At 35.5% G+C, this 17,315-nt stretch overlaps 2 protein-coding genes across 2 annotated transcripts in view; one reads left to right on the top strand and one right to left on the bottom strand.

Moving 5' to 3' along the window:
• LOC117171362 (protein artichoke-like) overlaps positions 1 to 17,315 on the bottom strand; it is a 519,164-nt gene that overhangs the window by 230,991 nt on the left and 270,858 nt on the right. The gene's annotated exons all lie outside the window — the stretch shown is intronic.
• LOC117171047 (trehalose-6-phosphate hydrolase-like) lies at positions 7,184 to 9,694 on the top strand. Its single transcript, XM_033358092.1, has 3 exons — positions 7,184 to 7,226; positions 9,229 to 9,432; positions 9,495 to 9,694. The coding sequence occupies exons 1-3, from the start codon at positions 7,184 to 7,186 to the stop codon at positions 9,692 to 9,694; spliced, it is 447 nt and encodes a 148-aa protein (XP_033213983.1).

Below are 17,315 nucleotides of genomic sequence, written 5' to 3'. Positions count from 1 at the left end.
ATCTAATTTCAAAAAACTACCACGGAGACGCGTTTGAAGGAAATGCGTGTAGGACACTTTTGAAAGAGGCTGACAAACTAGAAGATCGAGAAATATATGAAAAGTGATTCTTGATCACGTCAAAGAAAGTTTAAATTACATTGAAAACAATAATGGATTAGGGTATTGGTCAGAGCAAAGCGGAGAATCCTTACATCGTGATTTTTTGAAATTCTGGGCACGTTACAAGGTATCAAGTTACCATCACGTATCATATGCATCACAACTGTTAAAAGCAGTGATAGAATTTTCTTCGCTACACTTATAATTTGAAATTATCGTCGTTGGTCCTGGCTTTGGCTAAAAGTGGTAATTAAGATTTTTCAATGCAAAAATAAACAACAAATTCATTTTTGAATGCATTGAAAAAGTGATAAATTTGAAAAAACGTCGTACATGAAAAATTTCGTCCGCGCAAGTTGCGTAGAACACAATGATTGGTTGTGAAAACCTAAGAATGCGCATAACTTGCGAAAGGGAGCAGCTAGGATTTTAAATTCAACTGATTTTTAATGTCTAAACAATATAGAAACTTTCTGCGTTAGCAGATTTTATATCCATTTTAGTCAAACTTTTTCAGCCTTCAAGTACACCGTGCCATATGATGATCTCACCAGCCCTCTGGAAGAAGACTGGATATATACTATCCCGAACAGGAGACTTGTAAGGACTAAAGGACTTTAGGGCCCACCTAACTGGCTCGGGTAATAATCTCGTTGGCTAGCTGCCGTTTTGGGCCTTGTAGAGCCGCGCGCGGCTTTGATTGCCTCGAAGGTGTCGTTCCCTCTTCTCCTAACTTTGTGAAGCCCGGAAAATGTGCCTTAATCAGGTAAGCCCAGGTATGTCCGTCAGGCTCTGAGTATCCTCCGCCGGGCAATTTCAGAGCGCCAAGAATAGCATCCAGATTTTGAGAAAGTAGATTATCCTGTCTAGCCGCCTCTGCTCCTTTCTCGACATCAGTGCAAAAGTTCGTCCAGCTTTCATGATTTTTCAGTATTCCACCACTGTGTCTCCCCAGCCTTGTGGCCACTATCCCCTGGGTATCCATGTTTCTAATTGACCTGGACACCCCTAAAAGTGCACTTCTTAGTTCCGTGGAAAACTGACCCCAGTCCATTCTTCTTGGATCTCTGACCCATTTGGGACCGGCGGACACAGCGGATTCCAACACGAACTCTATCTGTCAGTGATCTGAGAGAGTGCGTTCATCAGAGACTCTCCACTTCTTGATGTTATCTCTAAAACTACCGGTACAGAGAGTGATTTTAAGGACTTTCTCCCTGATCGAGTTACGAAACGTCGAGGTGTTCCTTATATTAAGAATATCTAAATTAGTGATGATTAGGTATTCCAGTAGGTGATTACTTCTTAAATTAGTGTACGTGCTACCCCACAAAGCATAGTGGGAGTTATCACCTCACCCCAACAGAAGAGGAAGACTCCTTACCTTGCAGTATTTCACCAGTTGACGTACCTCCACTTGTGGATTGGTATCGCTGTCATATGGAAAGTAAGCCAATCCCATGACTAGCTTTCCATTCCTTTAAGATCCGTGACTATCACTATCAGTTCTCTAAAACGTAGCTCAACCAGCGGGACGACGTTGACTCCCTTAGCCAATATGAAAGCCCTTGGATTAGCCGCCTTGGGGTCCCTTAAGCAAAAACCAGCCCATCCTTAAGCCTAATGGTATCTCGAACTAACCAGGGTTCCCGGATTAGTGAGATACTTGTGTGCCTTGCAGACATGCCCCCTGCAAAAGTACATAGGCGCCTTTGCTATGATGCAAGTTAATTTGGGTATTGGTTAGAGCGGGAGAAGTCATGCAGGTCTGATCTAGATATTTCTGTCCACCGATAGGCTCCTCCTGACTCTGGCAGGTAACTTTAAAGTTAGTCTGTCTAAAGTGGTAGAAGGGCCTGTTGTTGAGGACCGCAAGAGCCCTTATCTACGAATTAGGATTTTGCGCAACTAGCAGATGTTTGATTCCTCTAGCTGTGTACTCTTTCTGAGGCCAATCATGCCTAACGATCCGCCAGGACACTGCTTCAAGTAAAAAGGTTGGATCCCTCTAGCCGACGGAGGACCACATACGGGTCTTCCAGTTCACCTGTTAACCACGCCGTAGCCTCAACCATCTTTTGGAGCCACTCCATTCCACCCAACTACTTTGTAGTGAGCAGCGACTCCGGGTAGCTCGAATCCGTTACGACCATCGTTAGGGGCTCAGTCCACTGAGCAGCTGCCAGTCCATTCTCCCTCGCTTCTGAGCCTTAGTGACTTTAATCGGCGTTATGGACGCCAGTGTTCCAGGTAACGCAGCTGATCCACTAGCCTGCTGCGTTTGCCTCTTCAGTCTCCTTTTCAGGGATTCTTTTATGCGTTTCTTCTTATTGAGGTACCAATTGGCCGCTCCCGTTTCCATAGCCTCATTCAGAAGGACCGTCAATCCCTCAATTCCTGGAAGGGCTGGGGGCACAGCCACCGTCTTAGTTTAGCTTGCTGGAGAGACAGATTGGGAGAAAAGTGTTATATTAGGCGATCAATTTTATTGTTATACACAAATGGGAACGCAATATAAACAAACGTATGAGCTGAAAAATATTTTCAAGCACATTACTGGATACTACAATAAAATACACCTAGGTGATTTTTGAATTAACGAAAAAAAAATTATTTAAACAAATAGAATGCATATACTTTTTTTCATTTTTGACGATTGCGAACAACAATTCCAACTGACTGACAAATAGATAACTAATCTGGAATACTTTAGAATGTAAATAAAATTTTCGAAATGTAAAAATTCCAATTTAAACATTGTTTTTGTCCCCTCCACTCTGAACCGAAAAATCCCTTGAAAATGAATTTTAAAATTGGGAACTATAGCTGGAACGAACTAATTGTCCCAGAAAAAAAACTGAAGGTATCGTTGAAGGCCTTTCATCCATATCTCTAGGTGATTCTTGAATCATTAAAAAAAGATATTATTGAAACAATTATATTGCTTATAATGTTTATAATTTGTTTAAACAATTAGTGAATAACAACTCCAACTGACTGACAACTAGATATCTTATCTGGAATATCTTAGAATAAAAAAAAATTCTTCGAAATGTAAGAATTCCAAATTAAACATTGTTTGTACCCCCTCCACTCTCACTCGAAGAATCTCTTGAAAATGAATTTTCAAATTGGAAACTATAGCTAGAACGGACTAATTGTCCCAGAAAAAAACTGAAAGTATCGTTGAAGGCCTCCCATCCATATCTTTAGGTGATTTTTGAATCATTAAAAAAAGGTACTATTTAAACAATTATATTGTTTATAATATTTATCATTTGTTTAAACAATCAGTGAAAAACAATTCCAATTGACTGATAACTAGATATGTAATTATTAGATTGATGTAATTACCTTCATTTATCTAATAATCAACTAGTTTTTTAAATTGTTGATCTCGAACCACAATGGAACTTCCAAAATTGATGAGTTTCGGACAACACTTCTCAGGAAAAACTTTATATACACAAGACAACACTGAAGAGCCAAGCAGTTCAAATTTTTTTAAACTTCAACTTTAAAACCATACATTATAAATCGACATGAAAAAACAAAATGCTTAAATAACAATTTTTTTTATGATTCGAAAATTAAAATATTAAAATTCATTTTCAAGGAATTTTTCGAGTCGGAGTGGAGGGGGTAAAAACAATGTAGTAGCGATACTTAAATAACTTATTGTTTCTTATTATTATATTATCTATTATTTCTCTATCATTTCAGAAAATTTATTTCCATTATAGAATATTCCAGATTAGATATCTAGTTGTCAGTCAGTTGGAATTGTTGTTCACTAATTGTTTAAACAAATCATAAATATTATAAACGATATAACTGTTTAAATAATATATTTTTTTAATGATTCAATGATCACCTAGAGATTTGGATGGAAGGCCTTCAACGATACCTTCAGTTTTTTTCTGCGACAATTAGTTCGTTCTAGCTATAGTTCCCAATTTTAAAATTCATTTTCAAGGGATTTTTCGAGTCAGAGTGGAGGGGCAAAAACAATGTTTAAATTGGAATTTTTACATTTAGGAAAATTTATTTCCATTCTGAAATGTTCCAGATTAGATATCTAGTTGTCAGTCAGTTGGAGTTGTTATTCACTAATTGTTTAAACAAATTATAAACATTATAAGCAATATAATTGTTTCAATAATATCTTTTTTTAATGATTCAAGAATCACCTAGAGATTTGGATGAAAGGCCTTCAACGATACCTTCAGTTTTTTTCTGGGGCAATTAGTTCGTTCCAGCTATAGTTCCCAATTTTAAAATTCATTTTCAAGGGATTTTTCGTTTCAGAGTGGAGGGGACAAAAACAATGTTTAAATTGGAATTTTGACATTTCGAAAAATTTATTTTCATTCTAAAATATTCCATATTAGATATCTAGTTGCCATTCAATTGAAATTGTTGTTCACTTATTGTTTAAACGAATTATAAATATTATAAATAATTTAATTGTTTAATTAATACCTTTTTTTAATGATTCAAAAATCACGTTGAGATATGGATGAGATTCCTTCAACAATACCTTCAGTTTTTTCTGGGACAATTAGTTTGTTCTAGCTATAGTTCTAGCTATAGTTCTTCAGGATACGATATCTAGTTGTCAGTCAGTTGGAATTGTTGTTCACTGATTGTTTAAGCAAATTATAAATATTATGAACATCATAATTTCTTAAATAATATATTTTTTAATGATTCAAAAATCATCTAGAGATATGGATGAGAGGCCTTCAACGATACCCTAAGTTTTTTCTGGGACAATTAGTTCGTTCTGACTATATGTCTGAATATAGAAATTGATTTGGAAAGGCTTTTTCGGCATTCAGGGAGAGTGGAGGGGATATAAACAATGTTTGATGGATGAAGTGTTGACTATGTTTGTTTCGTTAAAGCTCAAAATAGTATTATTTTAATTCAGTTTTTATTATTAGGTTTTACTTAACATCATTGTACATTAAATCGTGGAAAACGAAAAAAAATCTGGTAAACATTCTATTTGTTTAAATAATTTTTTTTACGTTCATTCAAAAATCACTCCGGGGTATTTTATTGAAGTATCCAGTAATGTGCCTGAAATGATTGCTTAGCTCATAAGTTCGTTTATATTGCGTTCCCATTTATTTATAACAATAAAATTGTTTAAAAATAATTATTTTTGCTTAATTCGAAAATCACTTAGAGCTATGGCTGAGCCGAATTCAGACATGTTTTTATTTTTTTGATTAGGCAATTACTTTTGTTTAAATGAATTCCCCAATTTTCAAATCTATATGTATAGATAAATTCAGGGTCGTTATATTAGACCCGTTAAGGCCCATCTCTTCGCCCCCCCCCCGCCGCCTCTTCTCCTTCTTCTTTTGAATTTAGATTTGCGCGATCCATTTTGGTTGGACCACTCCAAAAAGTGCGTTTCGAAAAAAAACGCGTTTAAAGTTTAAAGTACGGAAAATTGTGCGTTGCGACAGTTCGAGGCCTTGCGCAGTAACTCGTTTTTTGGCCACTTTCGACACGCCCTGAGTTAAAAGAAGATTTCTACCTTATTTCAAAGGGTATATGGTGATTGAAAAAAAATAGATTTTAAAAAAATTTGAACATGTGTTACCCCCTTAAAAGAGGGTAAGGCTGCTCAGTATACCGTATGTGTAAAGCTTAAATCATGAAAACAGCATTGCAAATGGGAAAATTCAGTTAATTGGAAAACGACAAAAGTTGCAATAAAATGTTTAATAACAAAATTTTTTTTTAAGAATGAGCATTTTTTAAACGATATGATGAAACTACGTCAGTTTTAATATTGATGCATGTTATGATGTATAATAATATATATTTATGGGAACAATAGACAATTTCGGGGATAAACTCGTGCGCCAGGCACGAGATACGGGATGAGAATGTGTTCGCTAAAGCCGAAGAAGCTTTGACAAAAGAGAATTCACAATCATCAAATTTCTGTTGTCGATGCTTTGACCTTTAGTTTCAAAAAGTCTCACACAAAGACCGAGCGTGTAGCGTGAGGTAAATAAATTATCGAGCGTGAACGCGAGCTAAATATATTATCGAGCGTGAAAAGCGAAAACCAACATTCACGCGCCCTAGGCGTGCTCAAACTTGCGAGCCGCGTGCGCAGTGAGCGACGAGAATGTGCCCCCGCAAAGCGGATATCTTTTTTTAATCTAAGAATATGTAGTATCGGAGCAATAGACTAGTGTCACAATTTAACGTAATTTGTACTTGAGAAGAGTCTGTAAGGCAATAAATCTGAACTCTAAGCGACAGTTTATGAACATAGATCGCGCGCTTAAACGCTTTGAAAAATCTTACGCTCAGAGATTCGAACCCTATCTAAACTACCTAAACTAGTGCGTCATAATCGCGCGCTCTAACCACTTCACTATCGAAGTACTTGAATTTGGGTGACCAATTCTCGGGTAAGAATTTCGGCAGCCGGTCATTTTTCCGATTTTGCAAAGGTTCAGTTTACCCGGACATCAGTTTTGCGAAAGGTGAGGTATCCGAAAATCATTTAACCGAAGGTTCAAATATCCGAACATTTAAAAATTGTTTATTTACATTTAGATAGATGTATAATAACAAATAGAACATGTATAATGTGTAATAAAGTTAATTGAATGGATAGAAACAGTAAAATTTCAACAAAATGAGACACCGAGGAAGTAAAAATAGATAATAACAAAAAATAAAAATAAAATAAAATAATTTTTTCTTCTTCGGTGCTCAACCTTTAACTCAATTGATCATTTTTCTTTAACGTAAATTAATTTATATCAACTATATAAGTTTTTTGTCACTCATTTTCTAAACTATCGCTGAACTGATTTTTCGGTAAACTGAACTTTCACAAAATTAGGTCTTCTGAAATTTGAACTTTCAGTAAAATGGACTTTCGGAAAAATGAATCTTCGCTAAAACTACTTTCGAATAATTTAACATTCGTTGAAATAGCTTTCGGTCAATTAATTATTCGGCAAATTAGTTTTCCTTTCAATAAATTTCGGTACCCTGATATTCGCTATTTTAATTTTCGGTCACTTTAGCCATCGAACAAATGACCGAATGTCAAGAATCTCTAGGCAGCTTCGTACAAAGTCGTATAATGAGCTTCCACCACCTTCAAACTAAAAGTTGATGAACTCAATATTTCTTTGTTTCTAAATATTTAAAACGCTTAACGACCAAACGGTAATAAATAATAAAGAAAATGTGCAAGTACAAAAATGCTTTAATAACATCAATGACAAAAAAAGATGTTCTGCTATATGAAAACTTTTATAAAACACATAGTTTTCAAATTATCCAATTCTTTTATAATAAATTTTCTAGTCAGTTTTAAATATGGAATAGCTTTTCCAAAACAACGATTTAAAATATTTAAAAAAATTAAATTTCATTTATTTTACAAAGAGCTCAATACTTTTTTCTTTAAAAATTTAATGTATTAAAAAACTACCTAAAGCTGATAAAAAATAAAGAACTTTTGAGTCGAATAACGCTCCGATAAACTGAGTGGCCAATATATATTTTCTGATTTTCAAAAACTTCTGCGAAACGCACAGTTTCCATTTATTAAATTATTTTATAATACTGTCTAACTCATTTTTTAATTTTTAAAAATAATTTAAAATATGTAGAAAAAACTGATCCATAGTTTAAATTTTACCTATTTCTAAAAGTGCTCGATACCCGAGTCGAAATATAGGTCCTTTTTATATTCTCCATAGTGCTGAATGAATTCTTTTTTGGAGTTCCTTAATATTCGTCATCCTTGTTTAATTCTCTTAGGTCTTATTAATTACAATTTTATAATTCTCTTAGGTCTTATTTAGTACAATTTTAATCCTCTTTGAATATTTTCCAAATGTCTGCAGTATTTTTCAAGTTTATTTACATCGTTTATAATCTCTACAAAATTTTAAGTCCAATTTCAATACTCTAAAAACTCTGCGATAATTTAAAATTCTATTTAGAGGTATCAAATGTAAAATTATTGAAACTAATATTGAAAATAAACTAAAATATTATTAAATACCTATTTTTAAATATTAAAAATTATTGCTATTTATAAAATAATAATGTAACCATTAATTAAAATTTACTGCATATTATAATGTGAGACTGTTTAGTCGAGTTCTTTTTTGTTGATAGACAATCTGAAATACACTGCATTATCGATATTCATATAAATATGAACATACGTTTATTTACAATATGTTGCAACAATAACATATAAGGCATGTTGGCATCAAAATAATTTTCATTATCTTTGCATTACACGAAAATATTTAAAAGTGATATGTTGGGTAGTTACTGGTAGCGTTTCTATTTAAAGTGCTTTTTTCTATGTATTTGATTATGATTCTTCACAACAAACAATACTTGTAACACAAATAAAATTTACAATATAATAGCAAATTGTAATCACCAAAAAAAAAAACTTTTCTACCCAAAGAGGCGACTTTTCAAAAAAAAAAAAAATTCATCAATATTTTACCAAATACTTTTACTTTCAACTTATACAATAGACACTATGAAGTTTAAACCAAACAATTTAATCTTCTACTAAAATGTGGACTTTTAAAACCGAAAAGATGCATCTTCTGAAAAACAGTATAATTTTTAATATAAAAGTCAACGGTCAGTCAAATTTTGGCCTGTAGTATGAGCAGGCCTTCGGATAAACTTTGGTTCATTGTTACAAAAAGATCGTGAAAGTGCAGTCGGTCCAAAAGAGTTGGCCTGTGCGTCTTTTAAATTATAAACTTGAATTGATTTCAAATCGTAGATTTTAAATTATTTATGTCTTACGGTAAGACATAAATAATTTAAAATCTACGATTTGAAATCAATAAATATCAACGGTCGAAGAAAGGATTGATTTGTTTCATCAGATCATTGTACGACTACTATAAACTTGAATCTGAAATCTACAAAAAAGAAAAAGCTTTTTTAATTTGTGACACAAGATCATAATAATTAAAAATCTCGACATGAAATTTAATTATTTTAAATTTCCTATCTAATAATATTTTAAAGTCAATAACCTATAAATTTAAAATTAGAATTATGCAAATCTTTTTTTATATTTTAAATCAGGCAAAAATACCAATCGTGTTCCTAATTTTATTAACGACCAAGAAAACCTCAAGTATCCCGACTATTTAACAGTGGTTCTCGCAATAATATCAAAGTTAACATTGCTGTACGCAGTTCTGACAGGGAAATGTGTCCATGACGTCAGCGAAAGATGGTGGAATGATGCGATTGTGTACCAAGTTTACCTTTGGAGTTTCAACGACAGTAAGAGAGACGCTATAGAGCACCTTAATGGAATCACCACTAAATTGAAACTGATATTACAGTCGACGTTATATGGCTTTTACCTATTTACACAAGTCCCCAGCCAGACACTGGCTATGACATTACAAATTTCACAGAAGTAGATCCCCAATATGGCATTTTGGTGGACTTTACGAAACTTGTCACCATGGCTAAGGCTCTGGATTTGAGGGACCTCTTGGATTTCGTTTCCAAACACACTTCTTACAAAACGAGTTCTTAAACCTTGTTGAGTGAGGCTACTGATACATTGTCTTTGATAATGAAATAGCAGAAATACTGCTAATACTTTATGGTGAGGAAATTGGAATGCTTAGTGAGAATTTCTCGCGGGAAGAAACTATGAATCTAACAGGGTCTAATACTGATAATAATGGACATATAATTTAAAATCCGGAGATCCGAAAAGGACTCCTTTTGAGTGCGAAAATAAAACGACTGCAGGATTTTCAACCAAGAAGAGTACATGTTTCCCGGTTTATAAAAATTATTACAATATATTATATATTATTATATATTAATATAATTGTTTTCAAACTTTTGATCGCGTGTACCTGGTTTTTCATCATCAGCCATGAACTAAGTTAAGTGCCTGATGAAATGAGGATGTTATAAATGATTTTAATACGATGCTTAAAATGTTTTGCATTGATGATGTAGTAGTTATAAAATCAGGAGCGTGCTATAGATTGATGTTCGTTTTTTACCGCTGCATTCCTTATACAGCTATTTCGAGCGTCGACGGTGACCACAGTCGCCTCTGGATGCTATCTTTAAGCTATCAGCCCTTGGTTTCAAAATTAGTACTTTTATGAAAGAGATACATCAACTCGTCTTTCGTTGTGGTATCTCACTGGATGCTCTCCCACGTTGTTCCTGTTGAAGTGGTTGGCTGCAATTTGCTAACGCTAACCAAAGCATCATCAGAAGGCACAATTGATGTTTGACTGGTTACCGTTTGTCGCAGATGTTCTTGCTGGTTAGCTGTTAGGCTAGTGAAATCTACCCGTCCATCTCGCAATTCACATCACCACCGTCCCGCATGATGTAGTCCCCAGCGGTGGCTCCAGGGGAACCGAGACTATCCTCGGGAAGCGACAAGCATTTCACAATATTGAAAATACTTTCCATAATAATGTATGGGTTTTGGTGTTCCTCTTAGTAGCTTTCCTCTTCGTTCTCTGCCCGTCTGCAATGGAAAATCCTGCCAACAGCAATGCTACGGCCAACACATCCATGAAAGTCATGAGAGGAAAGTTCAAGCCCTAAGATGTTTAAGCTTAAAATTAGATGAAGTGCAGTGTAGTAGTGTGGATGGTTCTACTTACGATTGTGTGGAAGTCGTGTCGCATGAATGAAATGAACAGAGAATTTTTGAAATTGGAAATTCGAAAACCTGATTTTCACGAAAAAAGGCTCTGTGGGCTCTTTTCTTGAAAAAGGTCACAAATTATTTTTCAAAATTATTCAAACTCTCGACTTTGTAAAGTAATCAAGTACATCTTTCATCGAGCTATATATAAAAGTTTTTCTCTCTCCATATTTTCCTCGAATTTCTTCATTTCACTATGTTTCAACTTTGATATATACCAAAAGGAATCAAAACTTTTAAGAACGCAAACGACACTCTCCACAATAGAACGGTACTGTGACTTCATATTTACAGCAGATGAAAAAATTCGCATGCTTTGATTGCATTAACAATCAATTTATCGTTTACCTTTCCTTAGCTTAATCTTATATGTGACGTTCTAGATTAAATTAAAAATCATCAATATTGACTCACTCCTTATAGACTCATACTTTTCATCTTTCACAAAGAATTGCCTCATATTTATTGTTTATAATATACAGTATGATCGTCACTTAGTATTTAATCTACGAGATGCATTTATAAAATGCAGCCTATCGTACAGATTATAAAAGCATGCTGACTGAAGACTTTTCTTCAGAATACTACACATTTTTAGTTTTTACTGAACGTTATATAAACCGAAGACTCTAAGCATGGAGTTAGATCATCTTAAAGTATGTTAAATTGGAAGCTATTGTCCATCGCCTTTATTGAAATCCAGACTGTCTAATCAATTAGTAATGATTGGTGGAAGGATCCGGTTATCTACCAAATTCACCCAAGAAGTTTCAAAGCCAACAATGGAGACAAAATAAAAGATTTTTATGGAATCATCAGTAAGTTGGAGCACATGAAAGACATTGGGGCAAATTCCCTCTGGCTCTCACGGATTTAGACTAGCCCTCAGGTAGATTTTGGCCATGATATCGCTAACTTTACAAATGCGAATTACAACTATTGTATTCTAGATTAATTTATAAAGCTCGTTTCAAAAGTCGAGTCCCTTTGATTTAAAGGTGATTTTGGAATACGTACCAAATCACAGCTCAGACAAAAATCCTTGGTTCCTGAAGAGTGTGCAAAGGAACAAACCACTCGATGAATAATTTTACACTTGGAAAAATGTTACAAGAGTAAATGAAGTCAGAAAGCTCACTAATAATTGGTTAAGTACTTTCAAGGGTTTATCTTGGCAGTGGAATGAACAATGTAGTTAGTACTATTTGAATCAATTTGATATTGGTCGAAATGATTTAAATCATCGCAATTACCCTTAAACCAAGCGATGAAGGATGTTTTTACATATTGGATCGACCGTGCAGTGGACGGATTTCGAATTGACGCAAATAATGTTTTGCTTGAAGATATCCGAATGCTTGATGAACTAAAAAGTAATATTCCAAATGTTGCAGATGATGAGTATGACTACCTTGAGCACATTTACACTAGGGATCAAAATGAAACCTATGTTCTACTGACGACGCGGAGGAGGCTGTTTGATGACTACAAAAGAAGCATAATACGGTGTCTGAATTTTTGATCACTAAGCCTTATACCATTGTACCTTTAAAACTCAAGTACTTTAAGGATGGATGCAATCTATTCAATTTTATGCTTATCTCCTCGCTAAACAGAGGCTCATCTGCAGTGTATTTCAAAAGAAACATTGATACTTGACTTAATAATTTTCTTAGAGAAAACTTATCCAATGGGGTTACCGGCAATCATGACCAATATCGTGTGGGTTCGAGATATGGTTCCCAGAATGCTGAAATGATCACAATATTGGCAGTTGTTCTTTCTAGCATAAAAATTGTATACAATGGTGATGAAATCGGGATGATGCATAAGAATCTGACTTAGGATGAAACTGAAGACATCTGGGACTGTAACGCTGAACAAGAAAAATATTACCTGACTTCGAGAGATCCAGAAAGGACTCCTTTCAAATGAAATAATACAAGTGCAGGTTTTTCAACCAATGCGACTTCTTGGCTTCCTGTTCACAAAAATGTTGACAAATCGATATAAAAACAAATTTTTATTGCAGTGAGTGGAAATTCATTTATTATGTGTCAACTTCAGTTTATATCCTTATTGCTTAGATAAATTTTCTGTCGAGAGAATGCAATTCTTACATTTATAATTGGGTGTTAACTTTTCCCTTATTAAATCATATTTGCTACTCTATTGGCAATTTTATAATAATGGACATAATTAGGTATACCTTTCTATATTTGTGGCCGTCGTCAAGAAAGACACCTAATGCTGAAAAAATTAATTTTTAGTTTTTTACACCAATTCGCATTTTTTATTTGCTTCTTCAAAATAGAAATATTATTCCTACATCTGAAAAATTCAAATTGTTATTAAACTGTAAAGTGAGGCTCCGATAAAATGAAGCTATCGTGCAGTTTGGTCCCTTTCCGCGCGGACGTTCACATTTGTTTAACACGAACACTCTAGATGTATATGTTTTTTGTTTAATTTTTGGAATTCACTAGACATCTAACACTTCCGTGTAGAAATTTTGCTGTTCTCCTAACAGAATTATCCTTTGATTTGCGTTGAAAATGGAATCTTTTGTATTTCAGGTAACTTGTTTGACCGGATAGCGTTACAATCCTGAAATTAATCATATTATTTGAGACGAGTAAAAGAAATTCATGTTTTGGAAAAATAAAAAAAATCCCCTATGGGCCAAAATTTTATAATTAATTTGTGAGCTTTTTTTAACATTATTATCACGTTCGAACGACTTCTTCCGTTAATCAAACGGATTGAGGATAGAAAAATTTCACACTGCAAAATTGTTGAATGAATATTTCATCAACATAATATAAATAATATAAAAAATTAAAGAGTTTTATTCATGTTTGATTTTATGAGCAGAAACTGATTACACCTTAATGTATTACAACTGACGCTGTGTGCTCCATTTTTCATAGGCATTTCTATATAATTCGGTAATATATTGAAAGATGAAAATAATTTATTTATTTAGAAATGTCACAAAAAGGAGAAAACACTTTTAAGGCGTTTTCCAAACAAGCAGCGCTGCCAAGTTTTGCGCCGAAATATCGTGTCTTGTGTACGGTGGTCGATATTTTGATTATTTTTAAGGTGTTGAAGAAGTCGATCACATTGTTTATGCATTAAAATGAAGTGAAAGTTTGGAATCTCCTAGTAACTTGGAGATCAAAAGATTACGTAGAAACACTCCAAGGTAAGTAAAAAATAGATAGTTTGTTATACATGGAGCTTTCCAGTTTTTATAAAAATAATTAGAGTTCTCGAATCATTGTTAAATAGTTTCCTCTCTTGAACCTCTATCTGAATTCACACACTTCATGGATAAAGCTAGAATAGCTTACTTGAGTAATATCTGGATATTTTCAAATGTCGCTCGAATCACATATTTTTTACTTGAGTTTATTGAATTAGCAGGAACTTACGAATTTTATATACTTTTATACCGAAAGATCGATTTTTTAATAATATAACGTATAACTTTTTGTTTAGAAGAAGAAAGTATACTACATCATTTTAAAAGTTTAGGCTTTATTACTTCAAGTACTGAGAAGTACTCATTTAATAGTAAGACTTACTACTTGAAGTAGTGAGTACATCTACCTGCAAATGGTTATTCGTCTTCGGAAGTTGCTGTACAACAAGAGAAGTAGCAAGGGAAACTACTATCATTCTGGAAAATTAAAGTAGTAACCACAGCCACTTAGGTGGGAGCGGAGTATATCAGAAACTAAAGTAGTTGAATTTACTACAGTTGTACTGGGACATAGCGTGCCCGGAGATAGTCATTCCAAGAATTGATGCCGCGCCGCGACTATGGTTTTGAGGAGCTGCAGGCGGTGTGCCGTGCTCACTCAGGCGTGACAAAACAGAAACCTGCGACTCTGATGCCAAGAGGATGGATGCTGCACTAAGAAGTTTTAATGCATAAGTATCAACTTTACTAACTTTTTAATATTTAAAACAATAATCGCAGTATAAAAAATAAGTTCCTTAAGATTGTAAACAGATACAGTCAAACTCTTCTATAGCGCCGATTTTGGGATGGCGGTGGGTGGAAAGTAACTTATTACAGCCCGCTCCACTTTGTCTCACAACATCAGCTTTTATACCACAACATCTTTCATGATGAGCCTAACTTTGACGGGTCCTTTATCAGAACATGGAAATTTATCTTTATCAACTTTATACTTATCCTTGCCATCGATTTAAAACCACGTCTCACAACCGTGAGATAGGTGGTTACAGTCTGTAAAGGAATCGATACGACGATCCAGCAAAAGCCTCGTGCACCCTAAGAACACGTAGCGACCAAGGACAACCGCCTTCTGCATTTTTCCCGCAAGTATTCATTCTCCTTGGCTATGATGTTTTTGTCAGCTGATGCCGAAAATTCGATAACGAACATGGTTCGCTTCTCGAAGTCAAGAAGAACCATGTCAGGCCTCGAGTGAGCAACAGAAACAATTTTCGAGAATATAAAGTTCCAGTACTATGCGGCACTTCCCATTCTTGACAAATGACTTAATTTCCCTAGGAGCATTTAGAGGAGCGATATTAAGGTGAATGCCGTAGGAGTGACAGAGATGGTAATAAAGCACTCTTAGTGCCGCATTGCGCCTTTGAATGTAGGTCGTTTCCGCGTGAGTTGGAAAACTAGATAGTATGTGAGCTAAATGCTCGGGGTGTGCATAGCACGCCCTGCAGCTATCATTGGGAATGCCTTGACTCAAAATGTGGCAACGGTATGTTAAGGTGGAAATGACACCGTTTTGCCATGCAAAAATGAAACCCTCTGTACCAGACTTCAATCCGGGCGATTTAAGGAAAGCAAACGTTAGCTCACAAGACATTGACTAATCCTTCACATTTCTGTAGAAGATACCGCGCATCCTCTTATCGAGGAGCTGTTCACGAAAGTTTTTCTCTTGTGCTTTCTTAATCCGGGCTTTCAGGAGTGAGTACTCGAGATAGATAAGATTTGCTGCATTTTGCTCACCCCTAATACTGAAGTCAAATCCGAGTGTTTCAGCAGCCTCCTCCGCTGCTTTGTACAAAAGTGTTCCTTCGCCCACTTCTTCGTGATTCCTGACCATTTTAAGAAGAGGGTCACTTCCATTTGCAACTCTATGTGCTGTTCTCAGAATAATCCTGTTGTGAAGACATTCAAGACTCAATATTCCGCGACCCCCTTGTCGGCGTGAGTTGGCGCATTTGTCTAACCCAAATTCTATTCCAATTTCCTTAGTATATCGTTCGACAATCCCCAGAGCTAGATGCAGTTTCTCTCTGTTTTTAGCATAGATCTTAATATCGTCCATGTAAAATACATGAGTGAGCTTGTACTTTTGATTTACAGGTTTGCCGCACAAGTACCCGTCGGAATGGTGCAGTGCTAGAGATAGTGGCAATAATGTAAGACAAAAGAGGAGTGGGCTCATGGTGTCGCCCTGAAAGACACCTCTCTGAAACGTGACCTTGTTAGTTGTCACACGATTTTTGCCAGATGAGATAGTAAATCTGGTTTTCCAAAACGGCATCAATCTCTCTATGCACCCAACTATTTGCGGATGAACCTTTAAGATTTCCAAATGATAGATGATAAGTCTATGGGATGTCGAATCGAAAGCTTTCCGATAATCAATCCAGGCTATCGATAGGTCACGCTGGTAGAATGCTGCATCTGTGCAGACACATCTATCGATGAGCAGGTTCCCCTGACATCCGGCTGCGCCTTTCTTTGAGCCTCGTGTTTCATACATTTCTTGCCACACAGGTTCAATTGCCCGAACAATCCTATCATTTAGGATAGCTTTGAATATCTTATAAAGCGTGTTTAGACAAGTTATTGGCCTGTAGTTCTTCGGGTCAGATAAGTTGCCTATTTTCGGCAGGAGTATTGTGCGCCCTTCCACCAACCACCCTGGAATCGGCTCTTCCAACTTCAAATATGAGGTGAAAATACGGGCCAAATGCTGATGGGTTTAAGAAAACTTCTTCCACCGGAAGGTTTTGATACAATCTGGTCCCGGTGCGGAATAGTTCTTCATCCCTCTTAATACTTTTTTCACCTCCTCGGTAGTGACGGGTGGGCATTCTTTATCAGGTGTTATGAGGGCAACACATAACTCCTTGAAGCTATTTATATTTTCTAAGTCTTCGTGCAGTCTATGCTGAACTTCGTAGACTTCTCTCCAAAATACTTCGACCTCCTCTTGTTTGGGTGGGTGTTCGATTGTAACTGGATGGTCTTGGAAAAGTCGAGATGGGTCAGAGAGAAACTGTTGATTTTCTCTGACCCACCTCTCCCTCCGCTCTAGATGTGATGTAGTCAATCACACATTGAATGCGGGACGCATACTGTCTTGCCCAGCCTATCTTTATGGCAAGTTGATGCATTCGTCTTTTGATCTTATGATCAGCCGTTGGTTTTGTTTTACGGTTCGCATCGGCCAAAGCT

This window comes from Belonocnema kinseyi, chromosome 4, assembly GCF_010883055.1.
Source record: "Belonocnema kinseyi isolate 2016_QV_RU_SX_M_011 chromosome 4, B_treatae_v1, whole genome shotgun sequence".
Taxonomy (NCBI): Eukaryota; Metazoa; Arthropoda; class Insecta; order Hymenoptera; family Cynipidae; genus Belonocnema; species Belonocnema kinseyi.
Note: the sequence above shows the minus strand (reverse complement) of the source record. Positions and strands in the feature narration are given on the sequence as shown.

What these genes read in the sequence shown, in the direction of transcription:
- LOC117171047 (XM_033358092.1), top strand. Translation starts at nt 7,184, where the DNA reads ATGACCGAATGTCAAGAATCTCTAGGCAGCTTCGTACAAAGTC. An exon ending in AGGCAGCTTCGTACAAAGTC is followed by an intron (nt 7,227 to 9,228) that starts GTATAATGAGCT and finishes ATTTTAAATCAG; the next exon opens with GCAAAAATACCAATCGTGTT. An exon ending in CCTTTGGAGTTTCAACGACA is followed by an intron (nt 9,433 to 9,494) that starts GTAAGAGAGACG and finishes CTGATATTACAG; the next exon opens with TCGACGTTATATGGCTTTTA.